Here is a 19,974-nt window from a genome sequence, read left to right as displayed (position 1 = left end):
GTACTGGGTAATACTGGTGTGTCACATTCACAGAAATAGGGTCCAAATAGCTGTGAGTAGCTACTGCTCTTTTTATAGGCAAAGCAAGTTTTAGGTAACCATTCCTGTTCAGAAGTGTTTATTTTAGCTCATGTTGCACATATTTATTTAATCAAAAGTGAGATAATAAAAATGATGGCATAGATCAAAATAGAGAGAGGGAATATTTCTGCATCTGCATAAATCATCAATAAAAGGAGGTTCAAGTTAAAGTAATGGAGAATTTAATCCTGATTAAAGTGTATCCCAAATAACAATCAATACAACTTTTGAAGGAAGTGCCATTAAGAGAAATGAGAATGCTGAATGCTCACTGCCTAGAAAAATCAATTATTTTCTGAGCAGTCTGTGTGTTTTATTACCTGCATCCTCTGGGGTTCCCAATATCATGCAGTATGAGTAGAAAGCATGGATGGATGGATTTCCCAGAGTGTAGCTGTTGGAAGCAGGTAATATACTGGTTCAAGAGAAACTCCTGAAACAACTGGTTTACTGCCAGCTTCCAGCAAAGGTTCCTCTTTTCATTGTCTGGAGTATGGAAACATTAGAAGACACCTATTCCTCTACTAAGTACTGAATATTTATGATTATTTCCCATGCTGTGATTTGTAAAATGAAAGTGTGTGTAGGAGAGATGTTCCTGGAATTGGGATGAAAGGGTACCGAGGTATATTTTTAGTTAATCTGTACTTGCTTTTGCAGAAGTGGATAATAAGGGAATTATTGTTTTTCTTTTAAATAGATATTTTTACAAGTAATCCATGTGCCCTTCATGTGCAAGGAAAGCAGTTGTGAATAACAAGAATGAAAATTGTACGTGATGACATTTGAAATGCTAATTAATACCTAGGGAACTATGGCTCATTGAAATAATTTTTACATGCTTTATTTTTGTGTATATGTGCATATCTGTATGTCTTTTACAGGCTGGAACATGAAATACAGAATTTAGAAAGTGAGGAATCCCAAATATCTGCCAAAGAACAAATCATTTTGGAGAAACTAAAAGAGACTGAGAAATCCTTCGAAAACTTGCAAAAGGTATTTTTTAAAAAGTAATTCACAGATTGAAACCAAAGTAGACTCAGGACTGTTTGAAAGTAGTAGTTATAATTTATGCATTTATGGGAAGACTGAGGGAGACTGCAGAGCATATAGCTCAAACCAGGATGAACAAGACTAGAAGAGATATAGAGGTGTCAGATCTTTTTGGTTGGGTTATTTGGATTTCCCTTCACATGACAGCTTTTCTCAAAGAGGGATTTCTCCCTAGGTTATCTGCAGGGAAATAGTGTGAGCATTTAGCCCCACTGAAAAATGTCAGCAGGATCCTGAAAGGCATTTCAAACTTCTCTAATCCCAGTGGTACCCAGAGATGGTGGCATTTGCCACAAAAGCCACTTTTGAACATTACACCCTGCAACAAAGAGCAGTGTTTTCCTTTCAGTTACACCTTGTCCATTTCCCTTCATCTCTAATAGCACCTAGAACCAAGGAGTCTCCAAGGAGTCTCCACCCCCAATTACTGCTGTAAAAACTGCAAAGAACCATAAAATTATACCCAAAATATAAAAGGTTTAACCAAACATTTTTTTTTTTTCCTTCACAGAGTTTCTCACACCAGGATGGTGGTAAGTGCCTTTTTATTATTGTATAGCTTTGGGTTTAACAAGACTGGTTACTGTAGCTTTGATGAAAAGGTTTACAAAGTGGGAGTTCTCTTCATTGTGTGTTTCTGATTTATTGCTCGAGCTATTATCTGTCTCTTTTGTATTTCTATAGTGCAAGCACAAACATCACTACTGTGGTGAAAAAGTATTCCTTTGGCAGATCTCCACATCTTATGTGCACATAAAGGCAAAGAACATCACAGATGAGTTAAAACAGACATCATACAACTTTTATGTTATTGACCCCTTTCATCACATGATACCCCTGCACTGCAGCCTCCTGTTCACATCTTTGTGGTCAATCTCCATTGTATACACTCATACTCTGGTTATTAACAGTTAAATGGGGACTATTCCTAATACACAGGAACAACTACTTCACTGATTAATTATATTCACTGTGTGATGATTCTCACAGAAAGAAAACCATGCATGAGTGGATGAGGATGTAATAATTCCTAGTTTATGAACTCATTGTCACACTATGTTTTATCAGTCTAGAAACTGAGTTACAAATGTAAATGTCTGAGTGAACAAATAATGTGGTTGGTTCCCAGGAAGCTAGAAAGACCCTTGCAGAGCCTCTGCAGAACACTTAAAACTCAACAAAGATATCAAGCTGATCCACCTGCAGTTATATCCGTGCTCCAGACATTCATTCTCAATACATTTCTTTGAATGGACAAGGTTCAACATACTGAGGTGAAAACTAGCTCCTCTAGCTGCTGGCAAAGCCATGCCCAACTGTAGTGGGCATAGAGATGAGGAATATGGAGGTAGATCCTAACATTAAAGGACTGAGACACAATGGAAGGTTAACACATTCGTGAGCTGACTTTAAGGTGTCTTTCTGAGAGCATTAATATTAATTAGTGAGAGGGTATTCTTTTTAACACAAAGATCTACTTCAGAAATTTTTGCTTCAGGTCTAGTTCAGAGATTTTTCACTTCTGTTAGCAATGTATGTAAAGTTTTATATTAAATCCTATTGCTGGGAGAAAAAAATATAGGAAGTCCCAGGATGCCCCATGATAAGAACTTGCTATTCCTTCCTCCTGTAGCATTTGAAATTGTCTGTCACAAATTAAGTAAAATTCCGGAATGGCAAATATTTTGCACCTATGCAGGGTTTCACCATGGTTATTGCTATGTTTCCTAAAGAGGAATGGGGCCTACAGGAATTAACACCCAAATTTTGCAGAAGCTTTTTCAACTGCATGACGTGATCTCTACTCTTCATGCCTGTTGCAATAAAAGGGGAATGAAAGGGAGTCCCAGCTAGCAAATACAAAGTAGCAGTTTCACTGAAGATACCTTTTTGTAGCAATGTAGTATTTTATTGAGTTCAAGAGCCCTCTGCTCTCCAGATTTTGCCTGATTTAAGCGGACCCCTCCCTCACAGACCAAACCAGAAGCAAGAAAAATTCATGATCTCTGAAAGGTAACAGAAAACTGCACAGTTATGCCAAAAAGAGCAGAGTGCCTCCAGAATAAATGTGCAAGCAGGGGGTATAGCTAAGTAAACCAGTACCTCTTCTCATCTGGACCATGTGCTTTAAATATCTTGTCTCTTCCTCATGGCAGCTGGTCCTTGTGGACTGAGGTGGGCCCAAGTTATCCTCTAAGCAGTACCATACTCTTCTCCTACAGGGCTGACCAAGGCTGCAAGCTGTCTGGTTAGCTGTCCCACTGTGGGCATGATGTGACTATGTCTTCAGATGATGAAAGCTGAGCTGGTCCTACTGTTTTTTTTCTCTCCCTGACAACAGTCTGTGAGGGTAGCTGATCATAGCAGGAAGGAAACATGTACATAGGTAGCTAGAAGCCCATTGGTACCCTTGAGACTTCCTTTCTTCAAAAACATGTAGCACTTGCTTTTTGTCACAGGAGATCAGCCATCTGTCTGACAACCATCTGTTACACGTGCTACAGAGGGAAGTGGTAAGAGCCACTGGACAACATAAGAAAGCTGTTTAAAACTCAGATGCAAACCAACACCAACTTGTTGGAGCAATTTATGCAATTGCTGCCACATCCTGAAAAACTTCCAGTCCATAAATCCCACATTAGTTTCCCCAGTGTCAATCCCTTTACTCTAAATATGATGAAGGTACAGAAAGTGACTTATCACATTGTTGTGTCCCTGTGCATGTTATTGTGCCATAGATAAGGTGGTGACAGAGCTTTTGAGTGTACAGAAAGCACAACTGCAGGGAGTTCAGAGCCCAGAGGGATCCACGGAAAGGCTTCCAGGGGAGGGACAAGGGGTGGTGAGCACTAGTGGCTGTGCAAGTGACTTCTGTGTCCTTCCCACGCTTCCCAGAAAAGAGTTGTGTTTGGCAATGAGCACCTCTGAGCTTGAAGTCATCCAGGCACAATAAACACAAATTCTACATTTTCCAGGGTATGAACACATTTTGTCTTCATAGGTCACCACACAAAAGAAAGAAGAGCAAAACTGCAGCCCTGTCACCTGCAGTTGTGCTTCTGCCAGCTCCTTGCTGACTTGTGACTGATCAGCTCTCTATTAAACAAGGACTGAGATGATGCTAGGAATGACATTGTTTATAACTGCTCAAGTTTACAGTCAAAACCAGGCATGCTGTAGTGCTGTGCTGCATGCAAGAGATGAATAATAGAAAAGAGAGAGCTCTTTATGTGTGTGGATGTTCATGGCTCCATCTATATGTAAAATAAACGCCACATTACAATCTGATGTAATTACCTTGATTGCTGAATTTGCCTCAGGGGTGGATTTGTCTGATGCAATCTTTGACCATCCATATGCAAACTATGTGCTGCTACTTACAAGCTGGCAGTGTACACTTGCAACCCAGAAAGCCAACTGTATCATGGGCTGCATCAAAAGAAGCATGGCCAGCAGATCAAGAGAGGTGATTCTCCCCCTCTTCTGTAGTACTGTGTCCAGTTCTGGACCTCCCAACACAAGACTTGGACCTGCTGGAGGAGGTCCAGAGGAAAGCCACAAAAATAGTCAGAGGGATGGAATACCTTTCCTGTGAAAAAGGATGAGTGAGTTAGGGTTGTTCAGCCTGGAGAAGAGAAGGCTCCAGGGAGATCTAACTGCAACCCTTAAGAAAGGTTTATAAGAAAGATGAGAACAAACTTTTAAGTAGGATCTGTTGTGACAGGAGAAGGGGTAATGATTTTAAACTAAAAGAGGGGAGATTCAGACTAGATATAAGAAAGAAATCTTTTCACTCTGAGGCTGGTGACACACAGGTTGTCCAGAGGGATGGTAGTTTCCCTATCCCTAGAAACATTCTAAGTCAGGTTGGATGGTCTCTGAGCAACCTGATTTAGTTGAAGATGTCACTTCACATTGCAGGGGGATCGGATGATATAACCTGTAAAAGTCCTTTCCAACACAACCTATTCTGTGAGTCTATGACTCTACTTCATCCAATACATAGAAGCCATAATTGAAGTAACTTTACAGTTTGCACAAACCTCTATTTCAATTTGGTATCTATTGGCATATATTTTGCAAAAATACAACTCTGAAAACCCAGCTGATTTTGTTCCCAGCAGGTTAGTCAGAGACTTTTATGATTTTCTGTGATCTTAATCATCTCTGCAGCCCAACATCAAATCAGATGGGAATGTCCTTGGAGGAGTCAAGTACAGACCTTTCCAGAGTGCATTCCATAGGTCCTGTAAAAACACACAAGCAATTGTTTTTCAGTTGAAGGGTTTTAAATAACTTTTAAATTTGATCTGGCCCAGTAGGTTTGTATGAGTTGACTCCTTGCAAGAGGCCACAGACCAGTCTCTACTACTGGAAGTTCAACACATGAGTTGTTGTAGCTGCTTGATCTGGGGTCCAACTTTGTGAGTCAAGACAGAGGCGAAGATAGTACTGAAAACCTCTGCCTCATCAGTATTGCTTGTTTTCCTGTGCTGTTAAGTAATGGGCCTATGCCTTCCCATGTGCCTCTGCCTACTGTTCACAAATCTGAAAAAAACTTTTTGACTGTATTTGACATCTTTGGCCAGTTTCAATTCTAGCTGAGATTTAGACTCCCTGCATCTCAGCATGCCCCATCAAGGTTTTTGTGGTCCTCAATGCCTATTTGGCTGCCTTTCCATATCTAGTATGCTTCTTTTTTGGCTTCTAATTACACCTAAAAGCTCACTATTAAGCCACTGTTGTCTTCTGTTCAGCCTTCTTCCTTTCCTGAGAAAGCACTGTTCTTGTGCTCTCCGCAGGTACTTCTTAAGTAATCCCCAGCACTCACATGCTCCTTGTCCTTGATGGACACTGAATCTCTTGCAGCAGACCTCTGAGAATATTGAAGCTGTGTCTGTTAAAATTTGAGGTCTTTGTCCTTAGTACTGGTCTTGTGTGTGCTCAGTGGGATTTTAAATTCCATACTGTTGTGGTAACTATATCCAAGGCCACCACTAGTAGTTGTGTATCAAGTAAACATTCTCTGTCTGTGACCATTAAGTCTAGCGATGTGTTGCTTCTACTTTACATGTCCAGCATTTGTAGCTGGAAGCAGTCCTCAGTGCTTTCCAGGAACCTAATGGGTGGCTTATACACCAATTTACTTTCCAACAGATGTTTGAGTAATTGAAGCCACCCATGAGGACCATGTCCTGTTGTCCTGAGTCTTCCTTGAGCATCCAAACTAAGGTTATATTGGCTTAATCACTGTGATTGGGAGTTCAGTAAGAGATGCTTAATGTAAGATCCTCTGTGACAGTGTTTCCTCTAATCTTAATCCAAAGGCATTCATTTAATAGAACTGACATAGTCTCCAGACATCTCTTCTAAATGCTCAAATGTCTGTTTTTCATAAAATGCACCTCCTTCTTCTCCTCTTCTTCCCTTGCAATTTTTCTGAAAGACTTTGTAGCCATCCACTACAGTCTTCACATCGTTGAAGTTTCCTCTCTGAGTTTTGATGATTCCTGTGACAGCTCAGTCTGGGTACAGGATTCTTCATGCTCTTGCCCAGACTTGAAGTGTTTGGACTGAGGGTTCTTGCCTTGGAAAGGGTCAGGGAGATTTCCTTACTGCTCTGGTAGGTGCACTCACCCACTCAATTGCTTATGGAGTTGCAGGTGTCAGCTGTGAATCCTGTCTCCCAAGTTCACTAGTTTAAAGCATGATTCTCTAAGTCTGAGACAGGCTATTCAGCTTTTAGCAAAGTCACCTGCTTAACCCTCTGTTTTGGTCTTACAGACGTGGTGGGAAGGTCATTATCTCTGTTCCTTCTGATGCAGCCTTGTAGAGTCCCAGAAGGCTTTGCAAGTGGAACAGCCATGCCATTTGAGACAGTATTTGCAAAAGACCTTAAGCACTAATTTTAGTGAAAGTCAGACTTTTTACAGATAATCCAGCCCTTGAAAAATGAGCTCACCAGACATTTGGCCACAAGCCTCTGTGTGGGAGCTATTCTGAGCAGTTCTGAAGGTTTAGTTTTGTGTAAGCACCCTTGAAGGATTATCTGGCCCCATATGTTCTCCCAAGCACTTGTCTGTTCAATAATATGGAAGAGTGCCATAGTCCCAAAATGCAGTTTGTTGTAGTACAGAAAGTAGTACAGGAAATTACAGGACATGTTCGATATTCATAAATCAGCAAAAGTTGAAATTAAGATATTGAATGGGGTCAAAGCAGCTCAAATGCTTTAATCTATGTCTTCTCATGTGAACAAAGTGCTAATTTGTGTCTCATCCACTCCTTGGAAAACTGATCTCTTATGTCCTTTTTAGAGGTGATAAATAAAACAGACCTTGTTGCCAGTGAGATAAAGGGAAGTGAGCAAGTATATTTTGTCAGGAGGAGGACAAGACAGGAACTGGCAGAATCAACAAAGCCTCAACTTCTGGTCATTTCTGTCACACAGTACCACCACTTCAGAAGAAAGAACAAAAGAATACCACCCCACCACACCAGCCTGGTGCTCCTTTCTCAGGACAGTAATAAGAGATTGTCAAGAGCCCTGAAATTAATTTTTTAATATTTCATTCTAAATAACATCCAGCAAAATTTCTAAATTGGGTCAATATTAACAGTACCTAACGCTTACTTAGGTGTTGTCGCCTAAATGAGGAAGCAAAAAAACCCCAGCTGGCTGAAGTCCACACACAGAGGCAGCATTAAAGTGAAAGTTTCACTATGAAGCTCTGCAACTGATCTTGCTCACTACTGGACATCACTGATGCTAGCTGCCAGAACAGTCAGCTTAGTTTCCTGTACAGGCAGAAAAAAAATTTCTTGTAAAGAATTTTGTACCCATGGATGAGAATTGTACCCTAACTGGCCTTTTTCTTTTCCTGAGCTGCAAAAGAAGTAAGGATGATTAGTTAAGCATCACAAGCCTGCACTGTCAATCAATCTGCAAGAGGAGCATGTACTGAAACTACTGTTCCAGCACTCCCGTACACTCTACAGGGTGAATAATCACTGAATTTCTGCCACTTCCAGAACACAAAGTGCCTTCTTATTCTGGCTCATAAAAACAGTCCCCACTTGTTTATTCTGAGAAACTACTTTAGTCCTCAATGATGGCAGGCTCATTTGCTGGTGATATTTCCCAGAACAACAACACTGAGCACTGTACCAATTTCTCATCAAAGGCAAGAAAATCTGTGAAAAAACCCACCAGCTGTTGCTGGCCATAACTCGGTCAGCACTGTCCTAAACAATTATTTCTCCTAGTCTCTACTGCTGAAAATAAAAAACTTTGAGGAAACACTATGCATTGAAAATATAAAAGCCCAATTTGCCAAGACAGCCATTTGTCTACTCAAGTATGAAATAGAATAGTATTTCCCTGGTGTATTTCCCAAGGTTTTTTTCCAAATTCATCTGTTACAAGCTGAACTTACATACTAACTTTCTTCTGAAATGATTTTGCACCATGTCCCTGTGTCACCCTGCTCTAATGCAGGGGAAGGGGACCTCACTTACATTGCTCCCTGGGGGTTAGAATGTCTTTTGGGGAACTGAGATTATGGTCTTCCTGCACCCAGCAGCCACTGCAGACTGTCAGGGCAATAGAACCCTTTCACTGGCACCAGACCAAATTTTCCTGCCAAAGTAGTAGACTTTGGGATTAGAGGAGGCACATAATGTCTTTTGAGGACACCACCACATGTAGGATTTTTTTCTTGGTTGAGTGTTAGCCCTTAGGGAACATGATGAAAGAATCTCCTTCATCAGATGCAGTCAAGCAGCCTACAACAGGGTGCTTAATTTTCTCTTTCTGTTCACCAGTTCACTTTCATGATCTACACTGGTCTTCCTGTCTCACCTTCTTGTAACACAAATAGGCACCAAGGAAAACAGTCTGCCTTCTACCCTTATACATGAACCAGGTCATACTGAAGACTCAACAACTTAAATTATAACCAGCAAAGTGCCCCTGAAGGAATAAGAATGCTCTGTTTCACACCAGAAAGAATCTCAACTTTGAACAGAAATTTGACTATTTCTGTACAAAACTGAAAATATTTCCTGTTGATAGGAAAGAATGTGATTGTTTTCAATATTTTTCATTTTGATTTGGTGCCTTAACTGTAGGTTAATTTTTTGTTCATCCCTCCTCTAAGCTTTGCTTTTAGCTCAGCCAGAACGATATATGCTGTCCACAAAACTTCTCCCAGTAAATATTTGTGAATGTCTTTAATGTCTTTAGGTAATGCTAAACAACCGTAAGCTCAAATGTAAAAGAACTTTTAACATTCCTTTACGGTAGCTTTCTGTTGGTTCAGAGTTTGTTAAAGATTGATGGCACTATGGAACTGGCAGGCATTTCATACGCACTGGAGGTGACAATGGGCACCTTACTAGTACCTACACATGATTTCATTTTTAGCTAAATTTCACTTTGAAGAACAAAAAGCAAAATACTTATTCAATAATAATGGAGAAAACCTGTGCAAAAGAGGTGCCTTTCATCCCGTCCAGTCAACACCAGCATTTTTTGGCTTTTATATCTGTATCTGAAATGTCATGTATTCTGGGTATCACATTAGGTTTGTTCCTTACCTTCCCTCTCTCACCCATTTTAAAGGTCATGGACTTGATAAATCCAGAACCTCCTGACAAATAATTTCATGTGTTCAACTGACATAAGGTTTGAGTCATCTGGACCCATTCCCTCCTGCCTCAGCTAGTCTATTGAACACCAATCACACGACAGTGACTTTGCAATTTGCTTTGATCCAATTATCTAGTACAAAGCTCCAGTGACTATTGTCGGGGCTGACAACACTCTGCTGTCTAAGCAATGAAGCCACTGGGGCTTGTAGCACGAATCTAACTGTTTCCTGTTCTCTGACACCAGATGCAGTAAATTACATTTACTCCCAGATCCCTGAACTCCCAACCCTCTATTCACGAACAGCAGAGCCAGTTCCTGGGCGGGACGGAGCAAGCAGAGTAGCTGGTAAGTCTCAAGGAACAAAGTATTATAATACCAGTCCAGTAGCCATGAACTTTTTTTGTTATATTACCTTAATGGATCTGGTGTCCCAGTATCATTTAAATGCCAGGAAATGCCACTTAATTTGTATTTCTTAAGTAAGTCAAGGATTTTTGAGCAGAAGGAGTACTCTCAAAACAATGTAGTTGAACTACATACAAGTAGCATAAAATGTGCCCAGTATTTTTATGTGGAAACATTTGGTTATTTCCATCTCTGCTGATACATATACATGGAATCTAGGCCAAGGTTTTGTCTTCTCTGTTGTACCCATGCAACTCCCATTAAGATGTATGACTCTCACAGGCACTCACAGGTCCCCATACCCTCTTCAAACTTCTGTGTCATTTTATACTTATGTGTGTATCATTCTTTCTTCTTGGGGGAAAGGGGAAGAATTACGGCATGTTTAGTGCTTGAGGTCACATAGAGAATTATTTGAATTGTGTCCTAAATTGTGTTTAACAATATGATTGTTAAAAGCTGTGTGCTTTTCTTAATTTCAAAAAAATGTATTCGCTATCTCAAGACCAGATTTCTGGTGACTTCTTAAGGGGTGTACCAAGGAGTGAGACTGAAAGGTGGCTTACTTGAAGAACAGGTTAACAAGCATAGCAAAGCAATGTCTGCAGATAATACACTGTAGACAGCTACGGAATTTGCCATTTTGTTCAGCAGTTTGCAAGCCATTCCAAAAGCTTCCCTTTCGCCCATGCTTGCCCTGATCTGTTCTAAAAGCAAACTTTTCCCTGTCTGTTTTGTACCATTTTGTCAACACCAAGAATGCAATACTTTCTTTTATTCCTCAAATGACCCAGAAGCCTCGTTCATGTAGTCTTTGATTAGAGTATCGTGTATGCGCAGTAGCATAAAGGCACCATCGTATGTGCTTAAAGGTAGATGGTAAGCATCCATCTTAAAAGAGGCTCAAAGTCTAATAAGATTTAATTTTTTTTAAGAATAGCTTCTGAATTCACATTTGTCAGAATCCACAATCTGGCAGAAGCCAGATCTTTTTGTCTGAATGTTGAGATCTTGTTGTCATGAAGCATTGCAATATGTAATTAAAGCTTGTGCAGAAAAATCATACTTGTGAATAGAGGTTGTCATCTTCAAATACTGCACTCAGTTTCAATTCAGTCAGAGAGTTCTCTATTGTGTTACCAGAGCACATTTTCCAATAAATAAGCTCTGGTTAAATAAAGACATTTTAGGAATCAACATTAATTAAATTTCAGCCACTTTGGCAACAAGCTGGGCTGCTGGGTTTTGCTGTGGAGAACAAACATTATGCATATGGGCAGATAAGCAGGGTTCTGTTACTCACTTCTTCCATGGCAATGCATTTCACTAGTGAACAGCTTTCTAAGAAACTTGTGTATGTCTGTGCATTTACGTGTACAAATAACTTTAATGTCATCCCTGGGGCAGGTCATAAACTGCATGTTACATTAATACCTTAATAATACTGCTGCTGAAATCAGGGCAGAAGATGTGAAAAGAAACTGTTGATGGAGGCAAATCTTTAAGCAAATTAGCCAGAAATAAAATGCACGTTGACCACACCTTTTAACTCTCTAGGTCAGAGAAGATATCAGGCAGCTCAAAAGCATTGCTAGAACTTGTTGCCCAGCCTTTCTAATAAAGACATGGTTACTTCTTTGTACTACTTACCATAGGTAAAATGATACTCTTGCAACTTTTCTCAAATATGGCTGGGTCCACTTGATTTATCTATCAAATTTTTCTGTTTGCCCATTATATGAATCTTCTTTTAATGGACAGTACAGGGAGGGTCTGGCAGATTGCACCTTCCACTGCACAAAAAATATGTGCAATAACATAGCATTTTGATAGAAAAATCATCAGCTATTATGGAAAAGTCATGCCCCAGATAATATTTTCATTCTTCAAAGAACAGGAGTGCAGGAGCTCTAGGGGATCTCATGCTGCTGCTTCTTACCAAGAAGGTAGCAGGCAGACAGTCTGTGCACTGTCAGTGCCCTCGCTGTTGTAGTGCTCAGGACAAATCAGGAACTAGGGCCTGTCAGAGATTGTTTTCTGGATGTGCTGTTGCTCCATCATAGATCAGCTTTGCTTCAGTTCAGCTATCTGTCACTCAAAAACCTGCCAGAATGTCACTTTTCTCATGTGTACCATAGACTGGAAAACCCCTTTAATCTCTGTGATTTTCACAGATAGTAAACAGTATCTGCCTGAGCAGCCCTGGAAAGGTCAATTGATGTTCAGACCCCCCTCACCAAAGGCTGGTCCTTACTTTCATTCTCCTACCCATGCCAGAGCATGGTCCAAAATTGAAAACTTCCAGTCATTGCTCCCAGGTAGAAGGTGAGAGGCCTGAACACTGTTGCTAACTCTCATCTTCTGCTGGCATCCCTTTCAAAGATCCACCAGCACTGGAGCTTTGGGGTTGCCTTGCTACCTAAAGGTTGAGTTGTCCTTACTCTCATACTCACCATCTCACCAAATTCAGCTTCAGAATCAAAACATCCAGCCATTGATCCCAAACAAAAGATATGAGGTCAAAAATCTGTAGCTGGCCTTCACCTTCCCCTGACATGTTAAACATTACTCCTCCTTTCCTTCTCCCCCTCATACCCACCCAACAAACTGCACCATGAAAGGAACAAATTCGAGGGTGTTAGCAGTGGCACCTGCATCTTTTTCTCTTGTTACTCCTTATGAATTGGATTAAAGCCTTTAAAGCAGACTTATTTGCATGAGACTTGAAGGACAGTTGCCCACCAACTTCTGGGCCAGTACCGTCCCAAGCGAGTTCTCCATGCCACCTGCTCTCCAAGCTGCATCATGGTATAGTTTTTCACACATCTCCTTGGAGCAACCTGCTCAAAGGCTTAACTTCCACTGGCTTTGGGGCAATGTTTTTTTTCCTTATTCCCAACCTAAATCTCCCATTTCACTCCATGCCAGTTGCCTCTCAGCCTCCTGCCGCCCACCTGGCAGCAGACACCAGCTCTTGCCCCTCAGCCTGCTTCTGGATGCTGTGTGGTGGCCAGAATGGAAAAATCCATCATGGGGAGGCAGATCAGGCACCTGGTATCACTATTTCATTGTGAAAATGGACACCCTGCACTCAGGATCATGGTAGCTATGGACACAGCTAGTTCATAAACCTCCCAAAGCAGTGGTAAAACACAATTCCATATTGATATTCCCCTCACTTGCAATGGCCAAGGTGAGATCCTTGCTTCTGCAGCCCACTCCAGCCTCAGTAACACTTTACTCTCCAAGGCAGCAGTACTTCTTCAGCCACCAGCACCTCTGCCCTCCAGCTCCATGCAGGTGTTTGTGCAGCATTGCACTTGGCCTAACCAGCCCTGAGCAAAGTCTCAGCAATCACGCACAGCACACAGATATCCAGACACTCTTTTGCCTGGGCTGCTACTTCATGGGGTCCAGCACTCACCCACTCAGCTATACATTAATTTTCTCTCTAGAGTTGTAGCATCACGATGCATGCTATGATAAAATTCCTGTTGCTGATGAAATATTTTGCATTAAGGATAGAGAAAATAATAAATCTACTATGTATGAGCAATAAGACTGAAGGAACACATTAAACCAACAGTATTTTTTTAACATTTATTATATTTTAAATACAAGAATACCAAGCTACATTGGTTCTTGGGCCAGTGATATTCTGTACTTACTTGAAAATAAGGCAGGGAAAAAAGCCAACATGTCAGTTTGTGGTGTTCCCAAGTAACAGGAATCATTATTATAACATTGAGGTTCTTTGGTGGAAAGGTAAGTTTCTTGAACACTTGTCACTGCCCATGGTAATTTGTAATTAAGTGTCTGTGGATATCTGTCCAGAAGCCAAAATGTCTTCATCTGCATACAAAGAATGCTTGAACAGGTGACCACTTGTGAAAAATCTGTGGGATCTTTGCACATTTTTCCTTGAAAAGCTGTCTAGGATCTCAGAATGAGTGTTTGGGCTGTGTAGACTGCCTGTATGTTCCTACTGTATGGTCTCTGCAGAATTCATCTTGTTACTGCGTCCTCCTTACGTGCTAGAAAACCTTCTTTGGTATTCTAAAGCAGCATTCCTCAGTCTCATGTTTTATCTGTTATTTCACTACACGTTGAAAACCGGTTCATTATTCTTTTTTTTCTTCAACTTTGACAATGGTGCTTAGGAACTAATTCAATATAGAAGGAATCACTTGTTGGCCATTTCGTACATTCTCTTAACCTGCAAACAGAGGTCACTGTCGATGATTTGTTGTGGTAGCAGAGATGCCTGTCCTACCACATACTTGTGGGAGAAATTATCCCATTCTTGTATGATTTTGTTTTCCTGTAGAATGGGGGTAAACTATGTTTCTTCATCTCTCTAAAATGTTTTGAATGCTACAGATGGAAGAGTCAGGGTGTTATTTACAGCAAACAGAACTTGTGATCAGCTAATGACAGTTTGATAACGGAGAAGAAAAACACAGTAGAGAGGTTCCTGGAGATGTGTTTTTCTCTTAATTTTGAGACAAGAATGGAAAGGTTAGGGCAACCTGCATGCTGTCACCTCCCTTTGTCTAAATTACACCTAACCCAAGTGTTCTTGGCTCTCCTAATTGATCAGATACAGCTCCACCTGGCTTGAGTTGGAAGATAAGGTCCTGTTTGCCACAGCTGTGCCTGGCCCCAGCTGCACAAAAAGCTGTAGTATGATAATGATCTCTGTCCACAGCATTGTGTCCCACCTCTAATGTAAAACACTTGGCCCTTCAGAGACAGGAGTTAGGAAGAGGGGCACCATAGTTTTCTTTGTCTGTTTGGCAATTAACCATTCACTGGCTTTTTTTGTTGTAACATGCACTTCCTCTCTTGTTTTCATTCAAGCTTTGTGCACCATGGAAATTAATGTGGAGAAAGACAAACAGACAGGAGAGACCAAGATTGTCTCTGCTTCACCTGTTGGCCCAGATGAGGCCCATCAAAGAGGATTCAAAGTCTATGATGATGGTACCAAGGTAGTCTATGAGGTTCACTCTGGTGGCACAGTGGTAGAAAATGGAGTACATAAATTAAGCTCAAAGGACGTAGATGAACTTATACAAAAAGCTGGACAATCAAGTGTAAAAGGAGGGTATGAAACAATGACTGTGTCAGAGAGAAATGCGGTAGCCGATGGAAACCTTAGCCATATGAAGGAGCAAATGCTCTTCAAGGAGGCAAAGCTGGAAATGGTACACAAACCCAGCAAAGGGCATGCTGTGAATCTTCAGCCCCAAGACAAACCATGTGGTGGCGAAGCCCCAGAGGCCAGCGCAGATCAGCCAGTGACAATGATATTTATGGGCTACCAGAACATTGATGATGAAGAGGAGACGAAGAAAGTGTTGGGTTATGATGAGACCATCAAGGCAGAGCTGGTCCTGATTGATGAAGATGATGAAAAGTCATTGCGGGAGAAGACCGTGACGGATGTCTCCACCATGGATGGGAATGCTGCAGAGCTGGTCTCTGGCAGGCCACTGTCAGACACGACAGAGCCCTCCTCTCCTGAGGGGAAGGAAGAGAGCCTGCCCTTGGAAGCTGCCCCAGGTACACAAAAGAAAAAGCGCTGTCAATGCTGTATTGTCATGTGAACACCTCCTCCTTCCCTGCTCTGGGCAGCTCCTGCTCCATCACTTACCTAGACCTCGCTGTACTTCTAACTGCAATACTGTGAACTGGAAGTGAATGCCTCCATTGCCTTGCAGTTGGGTTGCTTTGCTTTCTAGTTCTTAAGGAAGAGGAACGCATGGTTATTTTCACATCAGATGTACTATTTGGGGTTTGGGGAGGGGCTGGGGGTTTTTTGCCTCTCTTGTTTCTTTTTTCTTTTTTTTTTTTTCACCTTAATATTGCAGAGTGAGAGATAAATGGGAAATGAAACAGATGTTTTCATATTTATTTGATTTTTTTATATACTTATTTTATATATATATATATATAATGAAAACACTTTTTACATTTTTCTTTGGATATCTGGCAGGCTTGATCAGATTCCTAGAATCTTGTGGGAATCTGAGTTACACAGCAGCCAGATATGAGAGCCTTAAAAAATATTGCTTCTCTTTTTTAAGAAAAATCACAATTAAACATTATTTTATAACTCCTGGTTTTTATTTCTTGTGGGAGAGGCTTATATAATTTTATTGTTTTAATTTGCTAAAACTCAAACAAGTCTTTCCCAAAAATTTTGCATAGTTTTGTTTTATAGAAACTTTCCAGTTCAGTTTGCCGTGTCAGAAAAACCCATCAGCCATTTCTGCTTATTGGTGATACCAAAAGTGGACCTTAATTATTCTTTCTAGAAAATGTATGAATGATGTTTTTGCCTTATCTAAATCTTCCAGATTACAGTATTGTATGTGTACTTCATCTCCCCAAATTACAGTTGAAATTAGCTTGATGTGAAAAAGATGCAGCTGTCACACCAACTGGAGTCACTGATCTAATTACTTGCCTTTCAGTTATTCTGCCAATGTTTATATGTGAAGTTTTCCTGCTGAACTCCAATAGATGAAAGAGGCTGCTTTCTCTTTCCCTAGAATATAAATGAACTCTCACAGTCTGACCCTCTTCCCACTGGATTCAGTGGTGAAATTCTCAGTGCTGGGAATGGGGGCAGGGACAGAGTTTTATTTTGTAATTCTTAGGGAAGTGTAATTTCTCATAGTGTGTACTTCAAGGCACCTACATAATGACAGATGATGGGTCTGATCCTGCCCTGCTTGCCCAGGTCAAACTCTTGTGGAGCTTCACCAGAGTTTTATTAGAGCAGTTTTTTTGGGAGAAGATCCTACATCCACAAGACTAACATTTTCAAAAACTGCTGGTGGTTTTGGATGCTTCATTTTCTGGTGTGGGATGCTTCCAAGAGGCTTGATTTCCACTAAACTTTTCTTCATCTGCTCTCTCAAAATCGGGCCTGTTAAAAGCAACTGAAGGTGAAAATGTGCAAAGGCTAAGGCATCCAAAATAAGTAGGTGCTTCTTTGTTTCTTGGTCCTTTCATTCTTCTAACTACAAAGAAAAAGCAGACAGCTTTTTCATGGCAAGATATTATGAGCCTGATTCTTGTCTCACACTGGTTTTGCTTAAGTGTAGCAGCTTCACTCACTCTGGTGGAGTTAATCTGGATTTATAACTGCAGAAGTGAGATTAAAAATCAGGATTTATATTTTCTGATAGTGTTAAAAAAGTACTGAAGAGTATTTTGAAGTGTCTTTGAAACTATCAGACTTCAAAATTCATAACAGCAACTGAAAAACAAAACAAAAAACTATATGTAAAAAAAAAAAAAAAGAAAGAAAGAAAAACAACAAAAAAGCCTCTTTTCAGTTTGAGGTGGTTCGTATGATACTTCTCTTCTTTCTTGGATGGTGCTTTTACTGCATTAATTGTAAGTTCAGAGCATCCAATTAAACAGAGTTCTTGCTCTGTACTCTTTTCTTTCTGTGCCAGTAAGAAAGACATTTGTTCACAATGGTGGTAACATGAGGCACACTGAAAACATACACACACTAAAGAAATGCAAAAGGTAGTTCCTGCATTAGGTCACTCAGCTGTCAGTATGGAGCTGGTCAGTCTTACTTCTCACTATTGTTCAGGTGGCAGTGAGGAAAAAAAAGCAAGTTGAAAGTAGAAGACAGACACATCCTTATGGCACCTGCAGAGAGTTTGCTGGCCTCCATCTCTGCTGCAGTGGCTGGATTTAATAGACTTACATGCACTCCCTCCACCTGCCCCAGGGGCTCTTGGATGGGAGAAGGACCAAACTCACCTGCAGAAGCTCTGCACATAATCCCTTGACTCAGGCTTAGGTGGTTAAGTTTTATCAAAGAGGGGAACAGCTGCAGAGCCCCTCATTGCAACAATAGGTCTGGTGGCTGCTTGTTGGAAACCAGCAACCTGTTTTGGGTTTTTTTTATTAGGTTGCATGGCGATTTTGTTTGTTTGTTTTTTCTATTTTTCTTTTTTTTTTCTTTTTTCCCCAAATGCTAAACATTTACAAATCTCAATGTATCTTAAAATGTGACTCGGAGTTTCCAACCCCAGGGTGGCCTGGCGAGGTTGTCCCTGGGCATGTGTAGGACCCCAGAGCACTGCAACATGAGGGGTGAAGTGGTCTTCATCTCCCCCCTGCCCTGCATGCCAAAGGAGCCAGGTGCACTTGCAATAGTTCTCTCATTCTGGGGCCTGTTCACTTCACCTATAACACTCAAAAACAAATCTTCCAGCCATCTCCTCCTGGCCTGGCTGGTCATCTCACTGCTCACCACCCTTTCCTCTCTGGGTGGGATGGCACCTCATGGCCACCCTGGCCTCCTGGTGTCTTCCCAGCCTGAGCTTTCTCCCTGCTGCTTCTCTCCTCTATGGACATTTTTTCCCAAAGCCTTCTGCTTGAGAAATTTGGGGTGTTGTCTTTACCCTAACCCACTCTGTTCCTGCATCTCTTCAGCCATGTGCTCCTCTGTCAGATGTCCTTCTGGTTCAGCACAGTCTCAGCGTTTTGGGGATGACTCCCTTGGCGATCAGCTCTGGGAGATGCTTGCTGAGGCTGGGACCAGAATGTGTGTGAGACCACTGCACCATCTGAGGCACAACATGGCAGAGAGATGGTGGCATGCAAGAGTCCAGAAGTGGCCCTTTAGTGGTTAGAAGTAGAGCACAAGCCTTAAACCTTAAATCTGCCAAATACCTACTACTCAGTATTTGTAGCTAACACTGAGTGCCTAGGAAGGCCAGTGTTTTTTATGTATTCATATGAACTCCATGGTTAATGGAGTAGATTCAGAAAAGCTCAAGGTTTGTCTGCACAGGGTTTGTCTTCAAGGGTCAAAGGCACTTCCACATATGAGGCCAGGAAAAATATGAAACAAGAGCAAATTGGTCTGAACTATGAGGGCTTTAGCTATGTTGGCTGAAACATGCTTATTCCAATCATCCTCCTCCACAAAACACATTATGTCCCTTCCTATACATCAGCTTGTCCCTTGCAGCCGCTGGCCTGCAGCAAAGTTATAGGGGAATTCAGATGCATCAGCCTGGGCTGATAAATGTAAACTGGTTTTCCAGAGCTGCTTTGAGCTTCAAAGGGTCAGTTTTCCCCTCACCCTTGGATAGGAAGCTGCCTGTGGAAATTCATGCACAATCAGGCACAAAGGAAGAGATCCACTCTACAGTCGAGCAGAGGGAGATTTTTGTAAGGGTCAATATGGAGGGCTTTTTTTAATTATTATTGTTTTAAGCAAAATTCCCATCTGTTTAATTTATGCCATCACATGTACATTTTCAATTTCGGCATGAGGGGTTACGAGAAAGTAAATTCAGAAACTTGGTTCAGTGATAGCATTTTGCCACAACAAACTGCTCGCCTTAACTTTTCTAAGAAAACAAAAACAGAAACAAAACCTCTTTTCAGTGTATCTTTTCCTAGACTGGGAAAAAGTAACCTATGAAACTTTTTTATAATTTGTATTTTGTAAGTTTCTATGAACCCACTTTCCATGTCGTCCCTCCTTTGCATTCAGGGACTGTTTCTTTTGCAAACCACTGCGTTTTGTTTCCACTCTTTTTTTCTTTTTTTCTTTTTTTTTAACAGAGGAAACATACAAATCAAGGAACAGAGCATTATGATTAGTGGCTAGGCAATCTCTTTCAATTAAAAGAGTATCAATACAGAAAGAAAAGAATTACAGGGTTGTTTTCTTTTTTTAATTTCCCGTGGCTGATGTACTGTATGGTATATGTTTACAGAACTCCTCTGGT

General features: G+C 41.0%; 1 protein-coding gene across 2 annotated transcripts in view; it reads left to right on the top strand.

The window, feature by feature from the left end:
• The window catches only part of PALM2AKAP2 (PALM2 and AKAP2 fusion), a 264,854-nt gene that overhangs the window by 110,648 nt on the left and 134,232 nt on the right, over nucleotides 1-19,974 (top strand). Inside the window, exons 4-7 of one of the 2 annotated variants that reach the window (XM_030466924.1) lie at nucleotides 966-1,080; nucleotides 1,649-1,670; nucleotides 10,034-10,135; nucleotides 15,056-15,760. In XM_030466924.1, the coding sequence (XP_030322784.1) occupies nucleotides 966-1,080; nucleotides 1,649-1,670; nucleotides 10,034-10,135; nucleotides 15,056-15,760 (944 nt within the window). The remainder of the gene's footprint in view (nucleotides 1-965; nucleotides 1,081-1,648; nucleotides 1,671-10,033; nucleotides 10,136-15,055; nucleotides 15,761-19,974) is intronic. The other variant, XM_030466920.1, reaches the window with a different exon arrangement.

Source organism: Calypte anna, chromosome Z (assembly GCF_003957555.1).
Source record: "Calypte anna isolate BGI_N300 chromosome Z, bCalAnn1_v1.p, whole genome shotgun sequence".
In the NCBI taxonomy this organism is placed as follows: domain Eukaryota; kingdom Metazoa; phylum Chordata; class Aves; order Apodiformes; family Trochilidae; genus Calypte; species Calypte anna.
The sequence above is the reverse complement of the archived record's forward strand: the minus strand, read 5'-3'. Positions and strand labels throughout refer to the sequence as shown.